At 36.2% G+C, this 20,019-nt stretch overlaps 1 protein-coding gene across 16 annotated transcripts in view; it reads left to right on the top strand.

Annotated features, from left to right (window-relative positions):
• dipk1ab (divergent protein kinase domain 1Ab) overlaps positions 1-18,525 on the top strand; it is a 42,894-nt gene extending 24,369 nt beyond the window's left edge. For 8 of the 16 annotated variants that reach the window (XM_087257344.1, XM_087257340.1, XM_087257343.1 and 5 more), the window contains 5 exons: positions 3,131-3,190; positions 7,993-8,127; positions 10,637-10,744; positions 13,315-13,491; positions 15,254-18,525. In XM_087257344.1, the coding sequence (XP_087113470.1) occupies positions 8,014-8,127; positions 10,637-10,744; positions 13,315-13,491; positions 15,254-16,066 (1,212 nt within the window). In that variant the 5' untranslated portion in view covers positions 3,131-3,190; positions 7,993-8,013 and the 3' untranslated portion in view covers positions 16,067-18,525. The remainder of the gene's footprint in view (positions 1-3,130; positions 3,191-7,992; positions 8,128-10,636; positions 10,745-13,314; positions 13,492-15,253) is intronic. The other 8 variants (XM_087257332.1, XM_087257338.1, XM_087257341.1 and 5 more) reach the window with 1 other exon arrangement.
• Positions 18,526-20,019: the final 1,494 nt, after the last annotated feature.

Raw genomic sequence — 20,019 nt, 5'->3', positions numbered from 1 at the left:
CACCGATAGGAGAGTGAAGAAAAAACCCTTGAGAGAAACCAGACCCAGTTGGGCACGACCATTTTAATTTCTCCGCTGGCCAAAAGTCTTGTGCAGTGCTGCAGTCTCAGCGGTGGAGGCTGGAAGCTGGCCACAGCGAAGACTCATCTGTCCCTGGAGTGTCACTGGAATCAGTCTCATACTCTCCACTCCACCATGACCACCAGCGCAACAGCAGCTCAGGATACGGCCTGGTCCCGGATTATGGAAACCTTGAGATCATCTCGTCGCTGGTCTTGGATCCAATCAGTAAATATATATATATATATACACACACACACACACACACACATATATATACAACACTTTTTTAATGTCTGCTTCAGCATACTGTAGAATTAACCAGTGAACTGAATAACTGTAATAAATACTGTACTCGTAGTATACCACAGGTATTTTAGTATACTTTAGTTTTTACTACAGTACCTGTGGTGAATTGTAATAAAATATAGTGTGTAGTATTGAGGAGCCAGCAACTATAGAATATACCACAATTGCCTATTAATATAAGTACTTTAGTATAGCCTGGTTTAAAACACTAGAGTATTTACTATAATTTACTGCTATTGATTATCAGCACACTTATTATTTTTTTTAAGGGGTTTCACCTTTTATTGCGATAGAATAGTCCAGGACAAACAGGAAAGTATTGGGATTAGAGAGGGGAAGGATCAGCATAGGTCCTTAAGCTGGGAATTGAACCTGGGTTGCCATGAGCACTATGGTGTTATATGATGCTGCACAAGCACTAGGTTATTGCCATCGATGGCACATGTATGATATAATCTTAAATCTGACTATAACCACCAGCATCATTGCAAAACTCTCCTGGAGGGCCAGTTCAGACTGTGAGGTTTACTCTTGTCAGCTGGGACTTGAAATCAATCATGTTACATTATTGGTATTTTGTTTGTTGGTTTAGATCAGCTCTGGTTAGGATATTGGTATTTGTTCGTCTCCAGGCTCTCAAAATAACTGGATTTGCTTTATCAAAATAGAGTACCGATTAAATCTTACTCAGGCTTGTACCATGAAATAGGAGGCTGATTAAAAGAGGCTTACTGTCAGTTAGAAATTTGGATGTTCTCTGAGATAAAACGCCAGGATGAGAGAGAAACTGAACTGACACTGAGCTATAAACAAAACAGACTGAAGAAGAAGAAAGTCACTGTCCAGCATATCATCATTAATAGAGAAAAGAGGCTCCATCAGGTCTGTTTTGTGTCAGCTTAATCTTCAGCAGTATACAGAATCGTCAACTACCATTGACATGGAATGAGATCATTCACTCTTGAGTCTTTAATGATTTGCAGGGCAAATGGGAGCATGTTCATTTGTGTGCATTTATATTACATCCCATCTGTGGGCTCATATTAATGAATAATAAAACAACAGCTTGAATGTCTGTGGTGGAAAGCAGTTTTTTTCGTAGTTTTTTTCTTGTGGCACATGCTATATCATGCTCCATCCATTTCCAGGCAAAATAATGTCCTTGTTTACGCCCTTTTTTTTGGTCCCTTTTAATACAAAAGTTTTTGATACGTATAAAAATGGCCTCTTGTGGAGCAATGTAATCATTGAAGTCAATTATAAAAATTGCTAAGCAATTTAAAGGCAGAGAGTTCAAAAGCAACAGCAGTTACAACACTGCAACTACTTGTGGTTTAATGGATAATGGGGAAAAAAATAAATATACAGTTAATTAATTGCCTAAATATAGGCAAATGGTATTCATTTCAGAATGGGCAAAATTTTAGGAGACATTTTACTGGTCTACTTAAATGTAGAAGGAACATTATGTCATTGTGTATGTCATTTTTAATGCTAGAGAGTGGGTAACAAACAAAGGCGTATTTGATGGCACCATGACTGACTGTTGAATCATGTAATCTTCGTTTACATCTTTATTACATCCTTTTGGACTCCTCCAGAAATCATGGTCATGTTTGAGTTAAAGTATGCAAAACTTATTTACCATAGTGGAAACAAAGGATTATCTCTAAAATGAGACCACCAAAGCAATTATGCCGTGTTCAAACTGCATGATTTTCAAAGTAGTCAAGTCATAGATGTTTTCACTCTGCATGACTATCTGGGCTAGCGTTTTGTCGCTGCTTTGTTTACACTGCAAGATGGATCAGCGACAGGGGCTTTCACATTGCATGACTTTAAAATAGGAAGAATTGCCGACAACTTTGTCCAAACGTCTCACAGCCAAAAACATGTAGTATATCTTTTGTTATTAAAACTATAACGAGAAAAAAAGCCTTTAATGGGGTAGAAAATGTACATATTTGCTCACCTGGGTTTAAAGGGAATTTCTTTTTAACTTTTTGTATAAAACATCAAACAGACACGGGTGCTCTTGTCAAACCTCCACTAGTTTTTCCTCCATTTCTTGGGTCCAAATAAACCGAAAATGAACGCTTTTAACTTCTCCTTCAACCTCCCGCTGGCTTGCAGATACACACACACACACACACACACACACACACACACACACACACACACACACACACAAGTGAATGCTGCTCTCTCATTGGCTGTAGGCAATCGCCAATGTTATTTTCAGTCAAAACTCATTTCACACGGCATGATTTGAATCGCAGACAGCTCCAGATATTCGGCACGCCAAATATGTAACAGGCATCGGCGACTCATTGGCGATTCTCTCAGATCGTGTCTTTGATAGTTTATACTGTGTGATTGTTACTCACATGCGTGAGCACCGATTTGCCTGTGATTTTAGGCATTTGTCAGCGATTTCTCTAAACCTGTCTAAAATCATGCTGTCTGAACTCGGCATAAAGCAGCGACAAAACGCTTGCCCAGATAGTCATGCAGTGTGAAAACATCTGTGACACGACTACTTTGAAAATCATGCTGTCTGAACTTGGCATTACTTGAGAGATGAGCATGACGTGCCATAAAAGCAGCAGAGCTTTTATTATGCCACCGCTTCCATTCTTTATAGTCGTGATCATGCGGTGATGAAGCAGCACTGTTTTATTATAATAAATACATAGGAAGGTTTTTTATAACATATTAAAATGTCTTTTATGTTTTCCTGTTTTTTATAAATCCAAGCCAGAAATCAAGGGTGTGTGACACCATAAGCATGGCAAACATTCTTTGAAACATTTAGGACAATGTAAGTACATAACTCATAAAATACTTAACACTGTTATACAAATTGTTTTTTGGAAAATATGAAGGAAAAATCACATAAATAACATTTAAATGGCCAAGTACCAAACCTCCAAAATCAAGATTTCCAAATAAGTATACACTTCCAGCAAGGTTGACCTCATTCTAACTCAAGCACAAAATAAATTATGTGTTTTGTGAATCTCTATGTGGGATTGATTGTAAAAACATCTGTTTTAACAACCAGACTCCTATATGTCCCACTCTGTTGGATTTTATCGGGTGGGTCAGGGATGTCACCAAATGGTTAAACGCTATCTACAGTGCTATAGAGATGCAAAGCTGCAATCGTTCTGGTTAATAATTTAGCATTTCTTATAAATGTTGCAAGCAGTGTAGCTGTTTGCAGTGAGCCGAGCAAAGTTCAGCAAACTGGTCCTCTGAGATTTGATTTGCAAACAATATGTTTGTGGTTCCAAAGAAACTGAAATAATGAATTATCACCTTTACATAAAATTTTATATCATCCCACCATTTCCACCATCTTCACTAATCACCTTTATTTAAAAGGTTAAAAACATTTATTTACAGTTAGTGTGCTCCACTTTAGTATATGTCAAAATCAGCATATCCTTATTTTGGTATTATGCTCCATTGATTTGTTCAGTTGCTTCTCTCAGTTTGTCATGTTGTCACATAATATTTTCTTTTTTTAGTTGCTTGCCATGGGGTGAGCAGACGTCCATGTTTTCTGGGGATTGCTTTTTGGTATTCTGACCTCACCCGCAGCTGTCCTCGAAAATGTCCCTGTTTTCCAAAAAAATATACCACATAAAGCCTCACTAGCATATGCTGCTTGCAAATACAGCAATCATATTGTGATTATTTTGACTAGGTGAGGGGGCTGTAAGCTATCATGAGTATTTAGTTATGCATTGCTACTTTACTGAGAAATTAACTGAACAGATCATCATTTATTGAAACAGACACTGTTGTCAGTTTAGTTGTAAGTGATAAATGTACTAAGTCATTGTGTTTGTATGTTTAATAGGGTCTTAACAGGGTCACATGTTTGATAGTAAGAGTTGGTTTGGTTTAGTTTGGAAGGTGATTTAAATTGTAGCTGGTTAGTATGGCTAGTAATGCTTTAACAAATACTAAAATTCCAATGGGGAAAATATTATCTGGAAAAATTCTTATGGAACTGCTCTTGATCTTCTATTCACAATTACAATTATAAAAGTATGAATTTTGATTGTGATTAAAAATGTATTGCCCATATTTGTATTCTAGTTTTTATAGTTTCTGTGGTATTTTGACCAATGTCACTTTATTCTGTTGATTTGGGTGTACAACAACCATATAGTTCATAGTTCACCCACAGTTGCATTTTAAAATAAAGCACAATCTAGCAGATGTAAAAAATAATGACAGTGCAACTATGCTGATAATAAATGTCAACACATTTTTAAAAATTGATATTTTAGAGTATTGATTTCTTTTGGTTAGAGTACACTTGCATTACCAAGGCAACACTGCATTTGTATTAACATTCCATTATCGGTAGCTCCGTAATCGGCACCACAATGGAAAATAAAACCTCATTCATGCTGGCAGAGCTGGATCTACACCAATCATAAAGGTTAGGCAAAGAGAGGCCATCAACATATTAACTGAGCAGGAACAATGGACAACGGGTGAACAAATAGTCAATAAATAGCGGGAGCAATTTGGTGTGGAATGAAATCCAACAAGAGCACAACTGAAAACACAGTCCTACACAGATCTCTAGGCTATATGTTTGGGTCCATTTGGGACGGATTCTATGTCCGGACCCGGACTGTAAGCCTGTTAGTTACCTTTCCTGTAGTGTGTTTGCCATCTGAAACATGCAACAAAGCCAATACAGGCTCTTTGGGAAAATGTGCCAAGAGATACATTTCTGAAAACTGAAGGTACATAATGGCTGCATTATATTTGAGAAATGAACACTACTGGGCAATACCGCTGTCTGCTTACCTCCATATAGATGGCTTTTCCAGCATGACTGGTTTACTTACCATAAATGGCGCCAGACGTGGGAGGTGGAGCAAAGGTTTGGGGAAGGTGTAGACTTGAATAACTGTGAGGATTGGGGAAGGTGTAGACGTTAATAACTGTGATGGTTGGGTTAGGGTTGGGGAAGGTGTAGACGTTAATAACTGTGATGGTTGGGTTAGGGTTGGGGAAGGTGTAGACGTTAATAACTGTGATGGTTGGGTTAAGGGTTGGGGAAGGTGTAGACGTTAATAACTGTGATGGTTGGGTTAGGGTTGAGGAAGGTGTAGACGTTAATAACTGTGATGGTTGGGTTTTGGGTTGGGGAAGGTGTAGACGTTAATAACTGTGATGGTTGGGTTAAGGGTTGGGAAAGGTGTAGACGTTAATAACTGTGATGGTTGGGTTGAGGGTTGGGGAAGGTGTAGATGTTAATAACTGTGATGGTTGGGTTAAGGGTTGGGAAAGGTGTAGACGTTAATAACTGTGATGGTTGGGTTAAGGGTTGGGAAAGGTGTAGACGTTAATAACTGTGATGGTTGGGTTAAGGGTTGAGGAAGGTGTAGACGTTAGTAACTGATGGTTGGGTTTAGGGTTGTGGTTGGTAGACGTTAATAACTGATGGTGCGGTTAAAGCTTGGGGTAGGTGTAGACGTTAATAACTATGATAGTGGGTCTGAAGTTGGGGTAGGTATAGATATTTTTAACTGTGATGGTTGGGTTTAGGTATGGAGTTAGTATAGACATTAACAACTGTGATGGTTGGGTTAAGGGTTGGAGTAGAAATAGACGTTTATAACTATGATGCTTGGGTTTAGGGTTGTGATAGTTGTAGACATTAATAACTGTGAAGGTTGAGTTCAGGTGTGGAGTAGGTATAGACGTTATGGTTGGGTTAAGGGTTGGGGTAGTTGATAACTATGATGGTTGGGTTTAGGTGTGGCATAGGTGTAGATGTTAATAACTAATGGCTACAGTGCCATCTTGCCAACAATAGGTTACATATGATATGGGTCTCCATAATTTCAAGTTACGTCTCTAGTTACGACCCTTCTTGTTATGCCCCTGTCTAACAGACAGACCCTACTCAGAAAACATGCCCCATTAAATTATTTAAGATTGTCAAAATGTACAGGATGACCTCTAGTTGGTTTGTGAAAACAAAAACTGTAACATAGTCCAGGGTACATATTTCTATGTTCTCAAAAATGTATCTTATATCTCCATTGAGCCTGGGTTTAAGAAACGTACCCAGAGCAACAAAGTTTACATTTTACCAAAATGTAGACAGAGGCACATATTTCCAATGCAAATATCATCGTTATAAAAGCACACAACGCATCGTGTCTTATTTGTGACGGGGCCTATTTTAGTAATTGCTCTTATGGGTCATATATCAGGAAAGTGACAAATGATTTATATGGGCAAAAAATTGGAGGACATGTTAATGTGCTTTCATCAAGATCATTTTAAACAAACTCTCTTACCGGTAATAAAAAGCAATCAGCAAACTACCACACCAAGAGCCTGTCAGAAACAAAGGGCCCAGATGTAAATTCTTTCTCGTGGAGCCACTTCAGGCAATCACACTCACAGTGAGACCCGTTCCTTCTCTTCATGCCAGAAGAGAAGTTCTGTCAGCTCAGATTTTCGTGGATAAGGAAATGTCAGAGCGCGGAGGGCTATGATGCTGCTGAAATGAGCTGTCTGTGTGCCACTCTGCTCACTCTTACTTGTATTTTCAGGAAAGCTTTGACGTGGCTCTTTGTCTAAAATCTATTCCCACATCTCTCTAAAACATTAGCAATTATTTTTAAGATGAAGCTGTAACATACATTAGTCGACTTTTCTCCTTGTGAAAATCTGCCCACAGGAAAAAGAGAAAATTGACCGTATATAAAAGTCAAGCACTCTGTCAGAGGAGTCTGCTTCTGGGAAATGGCCTAATGGATTTGCAAAGATTTTCCTGTTTATTGTTCCATAAATAAGCTTGGGATAAATTCTGCCCTCTGTTGTTTTTGGAAATGTAGGTAAAAGTGTTATTTCATAAATTGCCCTCCATTTCTGAAGTGAGGGTTTTTTTTTATAGTGGATCACACATCCTGTGTGACTGTCAAGATGATAGTTTCCCTGCACTCTGAGCTTTAAAAGGTCACACACAAATAAAAGATGAGAGGATTTTTCTGGGTGCAGTGCCTCAAAGGTCAAATGAATATGATAGTAGTGTTTCAACTCACAAGAAAACATTTATATGAGCATTGTGTTTTAGGTTTTTAAATTAGAAAACTATATTTAAAATAAAAAAAAAATGTATATGCATATTTCAATTTTATTTATTTATTTATTTTTGCTTGTTTGGCATCTGGAAAATGTGAAACTCAAAGGGTTAGTTTACCCAAAAAGTTTGATTCAGTTATTAATTACCCACCCTTATGTCACTCCAAATCACTGACCCGTTTATTCATTTTTTGATGCAAATTAAGATATTTAATTGTCAAGAAAAGATAAGATGAAATCCCAAGGATCTCTGACCCTGCATAGACATGCAACATTCCTGAGACATTCAGTCTAGAAAAGGAACCAAAAACTTTGCTAAATCATTCTATGTGATTTATGAAGTAAGTGGTGATATGAAGAACATTTTTGTAAAACTGTAAAACAGGCTTTGTTGAACCTGATAATCACTGCCTTTTTGAGCAAAACTTCAAGAAAATTTGTAGATATTTGTAAAATGGGGATATTTTGTTTTGTCCATCTGTTTTTGCACAGGCCCGGTTTTCATACCTACACATGAAGTTCCTGTTTTTCTCCTGGTTGGCGGTTTTCGTGGGAAGCTGGGTGGTGTACGTTGAATACTCTTCATACACAGAGCTGTGCCGGGGACACGAGTGCAAAAACACTATTGTGAGTTTTTATTTCTTTACTATATACTTTATTAATAGGTATTTCTTGATTAATAACATTTTCTTTATTTTTCAGAAATGTATTTTTTTATTTACTCAGTTACTATGACTTTGACAAATGTTTATGTAAAAATAATTGACATTTTTATGGTTTAGGTTTTAAGCTACAATAACCCTGCAGAAAATATACATTGTACATTTAACTTTGCTTCGAATAACAAAACAATAAATCCATGATGACCCTCCTTTTCAAAATAAATAAATAAAAAGAAAGAAAAATATAATGAGACTGACTCATTAATAGTCATAGTAGTCAAAAGAGAGTTGACAAACTTGCTGTCATTCAACTCAATTGTTTTGGGGGGAATGTGGTAGGTGCCTGTTAAATGATAGTACAAAAAAAGTTGAATATTTGAGTATAAAAAAGTTGAGTATAAGATGAGTTTTCTTGAAATCTGAAAATATGTTTATGTAAAAAAAGTTTATCCTTTCATTTTGTAATGAATCCTTTAATTTTTTTCACATTCACTCATTAAAAATAGCTAATCAGATACAATATGGTTTTAGTTGAAAAAAGTTATAATTACTGTTTAATAAAATTCTTTGGACCCCTAATGATCCGTGTATTATCCATTGATTCAATTATTCCATTTATCCGCTTGTTAATTTGTGAAGTGTTGGTGACGTATGTAATACTGTTTCCAGGTCCAAGCCGTCACTCATTTGAGTTGAGAAATTATTAGTTTATGATCACTTTTAATACGTATCACAAATTAAAGTAAATTTTATTTAAAGTCATCGTGTACACAACAATCTCTGGGCTTGCTGCATAACAAATACCAAAGTTTTAATAATTTATAAAAAAAATGAGTCATTTTCTGGCCATCGGATATTAAGCATGGATTAAATCGCTTTGTAAATGATTATAATTACCATTTGATGAGTCTCCCCATACAGTTGAATAGAGCGATTGGACCTGGAAGCCACTTCGAGTGACGTCACACTTAACAAGCGGATTCTGGAAAATGAAACATCTGAAGAAAGAAAATATTTAGTTTTTCTGTTTATTTTGAAGCCACAAAAAAGCTCATCTGTTATCTTGTTTTAACTCAAAATAGAGAATTAAAACAAACAAACTAAATAATGAGTCAAAAAACTACATTTGTTTATACATTTGATCAAAAACAAGCATTATATAAAAAAAGAAATTTCAACTTGTTGGCATGCATAAGATGCTCATTTTTTCTGCCTATTGGTCATATCTTTGCTTATCAAAACATAAAACAAGTACATATACACCTATAAATTACTCGCATATACAGTTGAAGTCAGAATCATTAGCCTTCCTTTGAATTATCTTCTTTTTAAAATATTTGCCAAATAATGTTCAACAGAGCAAGGAAATTTTCACAGTATGACTAATAATATTTTTTTCTTCCGGAGCAAATCTTATTTGTTTTATTTTGGCTAGAATAAAAGCAGTTTTTAATTTTTTTATTTTTTTTAAAAACAGGTCAAAATTATTAGCTTCTTTAAGCTAACATGCCATCGTTATTCAACAACTTGCCTAATTACCCTAACCTGCCCAGTTAACCTAATTAACCTAGTTAAGCCTTTAAATGTCACTTTAAGCTGTATAGAAGTGTCTTGAAACATATCTAGTCAAATATTATTTACTGTCAACATGGCAAAGATGAAATAAATCAGTTATATATTCAATAAATGAGTTATTAAAACTAACATTTTTAGAAATGTGTTGAAAAAAAATCTCTCCGTTTAACAGTAATTGGGGAAAAAAATAAACATGGGGGCAAAATAATTCTGACTTCAACTGTACGCCTATACTATGAGACATTCAAAACAATTTATAAGAGACTTGTAAATATACATATAAACTGGATGCATGCCTACACCCACATATGCACATACATATAAGCTTGCTACATGCAAACACACTTATACTCGCATATAAACTTGATCTATGCATATGCAGTAAACTTGATTCTCGCATATGAATATAAACTTGATGTGTGCATAAACACTAACACTCGTTCAAACATACAAAATACAAAATATTTTACAAAAAATGTTTTTATTTCAAAAACGCTTATACAATCAGTTGTGAATAAACATTCATGCAAGTGACTTCATATGAGCATGAACTTCTCAGTGTAAAAGTTTTTTGAATTGAAATAGACTGGATCAGAATGAACAGAAGATACACAGAACCACAATAAACGAGTGCAAAATAGTATTTTAATACATTATGAAGGATGCATAGTATATATGTATATTCATGTGATGGTTTAATTTGAGAGTTCACTTCCACTACTGTTGGACACCCAATGCAAGATTACATAAAGAAGGGTGCCATCTAGAGGAGGGTTATCATATAAGATACAGTCGAAAGAAATGGATCAGGCAATCTTAAGGGAGTGCTGCTATGTCATGGAATTGAATGAATAATTCAGCATAGAGTTTGACGTATGCGTATCTCCATGTTTTTCTAGTGTGATAAATTCCAGAAGGGGGTGATTGATGGTTCAGCCTGCAACAGCTTGTGTGAGAAGGACACTCTTTACTTGGGGAAGTGTCTCTCTGCCAAACCCAGCAATCAGGTCAGACACAGCAGCTCCTTAATATAGCTGTTGTGCGATTTAATGAGTGCATGTTTTCGATGATCAGGGTATATACAAAATAAACATTTGTATGCACAGTAATCATGAATCATGAGTAAGGATGGATACAATAAACCGATTGACTCTTATTAATAGATATACAAGTGTGTTAAATACATAGCAGCACAACATCAGTAATCTCTTGAACCACTGCTATTAGCATGGTTATATTTGTACATTGCAAATGATTCACTAGTTGTGTAATAGTCATGTGTGCTGCTTGTTTCGAGTAATTAGCTAAGGAGTGTGTTCAAAATAATAGCGGTGTGTAGTTTAATGAGATAATTCATTAATTCTTTGGAAAACAAAAACAGCTGCCAGGATTGTTCACCCAAAGTAAAGATTTCCTTACAATTTACTCACACTCAAGTGCTTTTTAAACCTTTAGGAGTTTCATTTTTCTGTTAAACACTAAAGATATTTGAAGAAAGCTGGAAACTTGTCACCGCTGACATCCATAGAAAGAAAAACAAGTGCTTAGAAAGTCAATGGTTAGAGGTTAATATTCAGTTTATTTGGCTCTCGTAAATAAATATAAACAAAATTCTTTAAAAAATCTCTTTGTAATCTCTTTATAACACTTTGATTTACCTTGAATGATTTACTTAGAATGTGTAATGTTTCTAGCATATTTGGGATATGTAAATAAAAACTTTAACTAAAAACTAAAATATTTGCACTTTATTCACTTTTTAAGGCACTGCTGTTAAACATGCATTATTATTATACATACAGTTTTATGCAAAACTGTGGGCATCCCTGATTATTTTCAGAATTGCCAGTCATAGGCTGCTGGCCTTTCAAATCAGGAATTTCATTTGGATATATTTTACTGATGTTCTGACATAACATTTATTTAATAAACAGTTGCAATGCAATTTAAGTCATAACAAATACAGACAGGTGGAAAAAATTGGGCACCCCAAAAGAATAATGACATCAATATTCTGTAGAGTCACCTTTTGCTAAAATAACAGCCTGCAGACGCTTCCTATAGCCAGGGATAAGTCTCTGAATTCTTGATGAAGGCAATTTGGACAATTCTTCCTTGCAAAATTTTTCCAGTTCAGTCAGGTTGGATGGGTGCCGAGCATGAACAGCCCTTTTCAAATCAATCCATAGATTTTCGATGATTTTTAAATCTAGGGGCTGGGATGGCCATTCTTGAACATTGTATCGTGTCTGAGCATGAATCTTTTGGTAGATCTGGAACTGTGCTTAGGATAACTCTCCTTCTGAAACATCCAACCCTGGCTTAACTGCCAACTGCCAACATTGTTCTTCAGAATCTGCTGATCCTGGGTGGAATCCATGTGACCTTCAACTCTGACAAGGTTTCCAGTACCTGTGCTTGCCACACATCTGCTAAGCATGGACCCTCCAACATATTTTACAGTAGAGAGCAGGTTTTTCTCCTGGAACGATGTGTTCTTTTTCCTCCATGCAAATTGCCGGTTGTGGAATCTGTCTACAGTATATTTTTCTAAAAACGAATCAGGCTTGTTCAGATGAGCCTTTGCGTACCTCATAGGACTCTTCTTGTGGCAAGATTTAGAAAAGGCTTCTTTTGCGTCACCTTCATTAAGCTGTTTTTTTGTGAAGAGTGCGCTGAACTGTGGAACGATGTGCAATGACATCATAGGCAGCAAGACGTTCCTGGAGCACTTTGGAAGTGGTCTGTAGCTTGTTTGTGACCATTCTAATCATGATTCGCCTTTGCCTTTTAGATATGTTTCCTTTTATATATTCATATATATATTTTTGTATTTATTTAGTTTCTTGCCACTATGTCTTTCACCATAACTGTCTCTGTGGCCTTCCATTTTCTTACTATATTTCTGACTGTAGAGATAGAGACCTTTGTGATTTCTTTTTGCACACTTCTCCTAATTTATGTTGGTGAATTATTCTATTTTTCAGTTCATTAGGAAGTTCTTTTGAGGTTCCCATGCTGCTACTTTCTTGTTCACAATGAGGAGAAACACAACTAGCAGTCAGCTGTCTTAAATATCTTTGTTCATGATTATTTGCACCTGTGTTAAGGTTTTTAAGGTTCACTGAGGCACTCCATTTTCACATTAATCTTGTGTTGTAATCAATCAGCATTAAGTGACTACAGACTTTGAAATCCACACAAAACAGAGGGGGCCCAAAATTTGTTTCAGCCTATTTTTTTGGTTTTAATTTAATTTCACACATGGTAATTAAGCTACACTATGTATATCTGTCCGAAAAACATGACATTATCTAGCTTTCTTTAGAAACCAAATGGCATATCTCTTATAAAAAAAGAGCACACAGAGGGGTGCCCAAACATTTGCATAAAACTGTATACATTATTCTTATACGTATGCATTATTATCTAATGTTGGTATTCTTCTTCTTTTTTTCTTCTTTTTCTTTCGAGCAAATGCTCATCATATTAAAAATATTTGTAATTACTTCAAGAATGCCATGAGTAATAGTGTGGATAATGAACACAAAGGTCACGTGTCACCTTATTCATTTAGGTCTATTCTGGCAGTTGGGGTGACATGGAAGGGATCATTAAGTGCCAGATGAAGGAAGACCCTCATTATGATCTGGGTTTTGAACTGGAGCCCCGAAAAGAGTCTGCCTCCTTCAGCAGGCCAACCAAAGGCACATCAATGCAGAAGTTCAAAGAAATGGTTTTCAACCATCTAAAGGTGTAACATCTATCTATCTATCTATCTATCTATCTATCTATCTATCTATCTATCTATCTATCTATCTATCTATCTATCTATCTATCTATCTATCTATCTATCTATCTATCTATCTATCATCTATCTATCTATCTATCTATCTATCTATCTATCTATCTATCTATCTATCTATCTATCTATCTATCTATCTATCCATCCATCCATCCATCCATCCATCCATCCATCCATCCATCTATCTTTCTATCTTCCACCCACCCATCCACCCATCCATCCATCCATCCATCCATCCATCCATCCATCCATCCATCCATCCATCCATCCATCCATCCATCCATCCATCTATCTTTCTATCTTCCACCCACCCATCCACCCATCCATCCATCCATCCATCCATCCATCCATCCATCCATCCATCCATCCATCCATCCATCTATAATGATGCTGCATGGTGTTTACAATTTTTTACTTTTTTACTGTAGCACTAATATCAATTTATCCATTCCTTGGACAACATATTTGGAAGCTGCAGCTTATAATAATAATAATAATAATAATAATAATAATAATAATAATAATAATAATAATAATAATAATAATAATAATAATAATAATAATATAGGCTTATCAGAAAGACCAACAATGGCAGTAAAAACCCAAGATAACTGACATTTTAACTGTCAAAATGGCAGAAATCCTAAATAAATTATTAGATGAATGAATGTTTGGCAACTGAAGACTATAAAATTATTTGTTGAAATTATAATATAAGATAAACACAGTTTGACAACAATAACAACAGCTACAAAATAATAATAGTAGCTAATAAGTAGTGAAAATATTAAAGATGTTTTAGCCATCAAGATATGGAAAAATTAATGGAAACTTGTGATTATATTAAATATTATTAATATTTAAAAAATCTTGTTGGTAACGTCTACAAACAAACAATTTTGTATGTAAAGGCAAAAAACTTTTTTACACCCAAAAGTGAAAATTCTGTCAATAATGAATAACATCAATTCAAAGCCCTGAGACGGAGAATCTTTGATTTTTTATTTCATTTTCTTTTCGGCTTAGTCCCTTTATTAACCTGTAGTCGCCACAGCGGAATGAACCGCCAACTTATCCAGCATATTTACACATGGGATGCCCTTCCAGCTGCAACCCATCACAGGGAAATAAGAATCTTCGTAAACAAATTAAAGATATTTTTGGATAAAACCTGAGAGCTCCCTCATCCTCCATACACAGCAGTAATCTAGACTCAATCAAAGAACAGAAAGGGACAAAAAGCATTGTCAAAACAGACCATTTGTCTTCAGTGGTTAATATTATATAATTATATAATATTATAATTATAATAATATAATAAATTCCCAATATTAAACTACGACAATACTTTTCTGCACACAAAAAAACATAATGTTTTACTAATCAAATTCTTCTGTTAGTATACATTAGTGTCACATTCATATATTTGTTTATATGCTCAAACATGTATTTCTGTAGCTGGATAATATGATTGAACCACTGAAGGCGCATGGATCTTTTCTGTTTTGAGGATGTTTAGTCAGAAATCTTGCTGTCTGTGGAGGATTAGGAAGCTCTCAGATTTCATCTTAATTATCTTAATTTGTCATCTGAAGAGGAACGAATGTCTCTGGGTTTGGGAAGACACAAGGACGAGCAATTAACAACCTCATTTTCCTTTTTGGATGAACTAACATTTTAACTCCACTCACCTACGTTTTTTTTCTTGCAGGCAAAAGTAGGAGACCAAGCAAACTTAGCAGATCTGTTGACCCTGGTGCTGGGAGTCGCCGACAGCAACAAGGATGGAGAGATTTCACTGTCAGAAGCGCATTCAGCCTGGGCTTTACTGCAGCTCAATGAATTCCTGCTGTCCGTGGTGCTGCAGGAGCGAGAACACACTCCCAGACTGCTGGGCTTCTGCGGGGACCTGTACGTGATGGAGAAGGTGCCTTATGTGCCCCTGTATGGTGTCAGCCTGCCATGGATGGTGGAGCTGTGGATTCCGGCTAGCTTGCGGCGAAGCATCGACCAGTGGGCCACCCCGTCCTGGCCTCGCAAAGCCAAGATCGCCATCGGCCTGTTCGAACTGGTCGAGGACGTCTTCCACGGCACATTCGGGAGTTTCCTCATGTGTGACGTTAGCGCTGCGGGGTTTGGTTATACAGAGCGCCACGATATAAAGGTGGTAGACGCAAGGCAGATTGTGCCTGAAGTTGGTTTTCAGGAAGTGATGCGCGAGAGGCGCTGTGAAGAAGACACTGATTGTTTGTATGGAAGGGACTGCTTTACTTCATGCGATCTTACTAAACACCGCTGCACAACAGAGGTTACACAACCCAATCTGGCTAAAGTATGCAGCACATTGAAGGACTATATTCTGTACGGCGCGCCATCAGACATTAAAGACGAACTGGATAAACAGTTGTACGCTTGCATTGCTCTCAAAGGTGCCAGCGAACAGATGGAAATGGAGCACTCGCTGATTCTCAACAACCTCAAAACTCTTCTTTGGAAGAAGATATCACACACTAAAGACTCCTAGTAATTTATCAAACTCAAGTTGTTGTTCTTATATATACATCGTACACTCTCAGAAATAAAGGTACACGAGCTGTCACGAAAGCTGTCACTGGGTGGCACCTTTTCAAAAGGAATACATTTGTATCTTAATGAGCCATGAAACCCCCCACTTTCAGTTCAAGTCTACCTCAGAATTATTTTTAAAAAATGCATCATAATGGGCGTGGAGCTTTGCCAGCAGAGGAAGGAGTGGGCGGGGCCAGCAAAGCAGGGGAGAAAGAAGGGAGCGAACAGCTGTTGTCAGCTCACAAAATGAGACACAAACCCTGAGACACATGATTTTATAGTTTACAAAGTTAAAATGCAAAGAAATAAACAGTATTTAATGCCCTGCTACATTTGTTATTTGTAGTTTCATATACACATAACCACAATTTTTATCATTATAAAGATAATCGTGTATATAAACAGTCGCTAATGGAGACTTCCCTCAATCCCGGTCTAAAGACTCGGTGCAGCAGGTCTCTTCCCCTGCCTTTTTTAATCTGGAGGATTTAGGTGAACACAGCAGCACGGCGGTGTCTAAACGTGAACAAACTTAAGTGATAAAAGACAAAGTTCGCTATTCTCCAATTCTCGTACTGCTCTCCTGACAAAAAAATACTTGCAGAACACATACAGCTTTGCTGTATCGGCCCTGACAGGATCGTGGGAAAAAAACCATGCAACAAACCCTGTGTATCATGGAAAGAAACATACGACCCTTCACGAAAGGCTAAATACAGTGTACCGTGGGTCCGTAGACATGGTCTTACCCAGTCATCAACATAGGGTCTCACAGCTTGGCACTGGCAAGTCTGTCTTGCCTTCGGAAAGCACGCGCATTCATGAAGAATTAAGCCGGCTCTTCTCATAGAATAAGAAAACTCTTCTAGGAATAATATTGAGAAACCGACGAGTCATCACTTCACTTGCAGTTTTGCACAACGTCACTGATTTTGATCCCGCCCCAAAAATCATTTTAAACCCAAAAGAAATAATTCAGCATGTATTTGTTCAAACCAAATAAAAATCAATGTTTAGTTTAAAAACACCTTTCAGGTAAGTTATTTTTCACATACTTGTATTGTACAACATACAGATTTGCCATAAAAATGTCTAAAATTAATGTAGATTAATGAATAAAACAAACAAATGAACAAACTGAACAAAATACAGACCCTAATAATATCATTTATCCCTGCTCCTTTTTAAGCCGCAATATATGAATACAGATTCTTCTATTGATGTACCTTTTTGCAAAATACACCCACAAAATCTGATTTTTGGCCCTTTTAAGTCAATCAGCAAAACAGTGGAGTTGCTAAATAAACTAGATTCTGAAAAGCTGATTTCAAATCTATTTTTTTTCTTTGCATTGGTGTTTTTCAATCAGATAAAACAACTTTTCCTTTCAAAAATAATAATTTCCTAATAAAATGTGTGAATCAGCTACGTCAGTGGCACTGATCAATTCACAGTGATTTAGTGGCTGCGTTTTATTTATTAATTTATTTATTGAAAATATTGTAATTTTACATAAGTACATTTAAATTGATTATATCAACAACTAAATCCTATTGGGGGGGTCACCCTTGGGTGCGCATCTGCCTTTAAGTACAAATGTGTACAAATGCGTACCTTTATTTCTGAGAGTGTAGAACACAGAACAGACAGAATGGGACAATCTGACTGAAATCAGACCATGTATAATTTGCCTAACTACTTGTCTTTATTTTTAGCCTGTATTTGCAGACTGCTGTCTATAGACTTAGTAGCACCTCGTTTTGTTCTATTACTCAGTCTTGACTCAATCCCAAATTATAAAAGCTTATCCTGCAGAGAGATGCTGCCTCTAATGCATGTTCTCCACTGCCAAGAGAAAATGCCAAATTGTTCTTCTTCCTGCAGAGCCTTGTTCAGGAAACAAGACAATCAAAAGGTGCCTAGTTCAGTATTTTTTCAAAAGAGGAACCCCATTCTGACAGGAGCAGACCTTGCTGATATAGGCTCACCTCAGGGTACTATAGGAGCCTTTATAGGTGGACCATATGTGTTTTATCGTTTGTAGCAGGGATAGTTTGTTTTTAAAAATGTCTGTATGAAACACTTTTCAAAATTGTTTTATTTTTTAATGCACTGTTGTATAGATGTACCATCTAAAATATGATTTTTAAGGACTAGTTAGAAATTATAAAATCAATCTAATTTATTTTTTGACAGCCCTGTTTTGTTGTGCACACATATAGGGAGTCAAAAAAGATTCACCAAACAGTAAATAGTATTTATTGTTTTAATCTGCTTGTGGCTTATGTAATTATGGGTACATTTCAGATATTTTACTTAAACTGGAATGATATACAATAAATCGACAACTTTCTATTTATTTACAATAAACTGAATCTGGTGATGTAAACAATAAAAAAAAATACTTAAATATGATAGGGAACATTTGAAGTTATTTTACAGGGTTGACATTTTGTACTATGTTGTGCTTTAGCTCAAGATGCTAACTAACATACAATGCCTAAAACAATATTTTATGTATGAGAAATTAATTGAAATATCACCGTAATGCAGTTAACATAATTAATCTACCATTGCTGAATTCAAAACAATCTGTACAAATTAATGAGACATGCCTCAATGCCTTCCACAGTTTCTTGTCAGTGGAAGTGCCATCACTTGAAGCAAGTCAAGTAACGGTTTTACAGATTGGTATGCTTTTTTTATAACCATTATAACAGAGTTGACCAGAAGGTACTGTAAATGGTTTAACACTAAAATTATAACACTAAAAATATAGATGTTTCATGCAGGTTTAACTTAGTAAATACATAAAAAAAGATACAAATTACATTTCATGATTGAAGCTGAACGTATGATCCAGGAGGCAAAGTAAAAAAATAGGTACACATGGAGTCTTCAATATTTCTTTAGTATATTATTACAGTTTATCTTGTTTGTTTTGACCTGATTAAAGAAACTAGGTTCCACTTCATTTTCACTATCACTATCCCAGCAGAGCAGAAGACCGGTCTTGCAAATGTGTAAACCCTTTCTCATTGGGTTGACACATTTTCCCCACCATTTTTCAAAACAGTTAACACGCATGTTATTCAAGCAGTATAAACTCCATTGTTTTAGCTATAGTAACCAAACAGAAACCATCTATTCCTAACCATTAGAAACTACCAAGATCAGTATGAATTCACTAAAGCACCGATTTGACAGTCCACACAAATCTTCACTTAGCAATCAGTCTGCAAACATTAAAAACAGTGGAAGGTCTGTGTTGTTCTGTGCCAGCATGGATGCAGGAGGTCAATAGTGGCTATGTTCTATACTCCCAATAGATTTGACAGTGTATTGGTTTACATGTGTTTTCTGTAATATTTACAGTATTTTATAACTTTTTTTTCTGTTTTTTTTTTTAACAGTATTTCAGTTTTCAGCCACAGTTTGAAAAATGGCATGAATTCAATATAAGTTTAATCAAAGCATTTCTTATTCTGGATCAAAGCGAAGTTTCACAAACTAATTTCGAGAGGAGCACGTCATATGATTGTGCACTGCTGGCCAGTAATCAGTAATAATCCAATCAGAATGATCCTAGCTTAATATAAATGGATCACTTTCTCCTTATTGCTCAAATCTTCTTTTTGGAAGAATCCCCCCTTCCACCCCATCTCCTCCTTTTTCTCCTCTTCTAAAGGAACCTACCTGATCTCGGATCCCCTGATATGCTTCTAGACCGGGCGGGAGCCCTGGGCTCAAATTTCTCTGAGCTCAGGGTTCTCTCCCAGGACAGCATGCCAAACCTGCTATAAATGCCAAGCATATCTAAGTGGGAACTCTTGAATTCTTTGCAAAAAGTCATATTTGACAGCCCAAACAAAAAGACAACAACGCCAATGGCAAGCAATGGTGCACTGA

Source organism: Danio rerio, chromosome 6, assembly GCF_052040795.2.
Source record: "Danio rerio strain M-AB ecotype USA chromosome 6, GRCz13ab, whole genome shotgun sequence".
NCBI lineage: Eukaryota > Metazoa > Chordata > Actinopteri > Cypriniformes > Danionidae > Danio > Danio rerio.
This window is presented reverse-complemented; position numbering and strand designations above follow the sequence as displayed.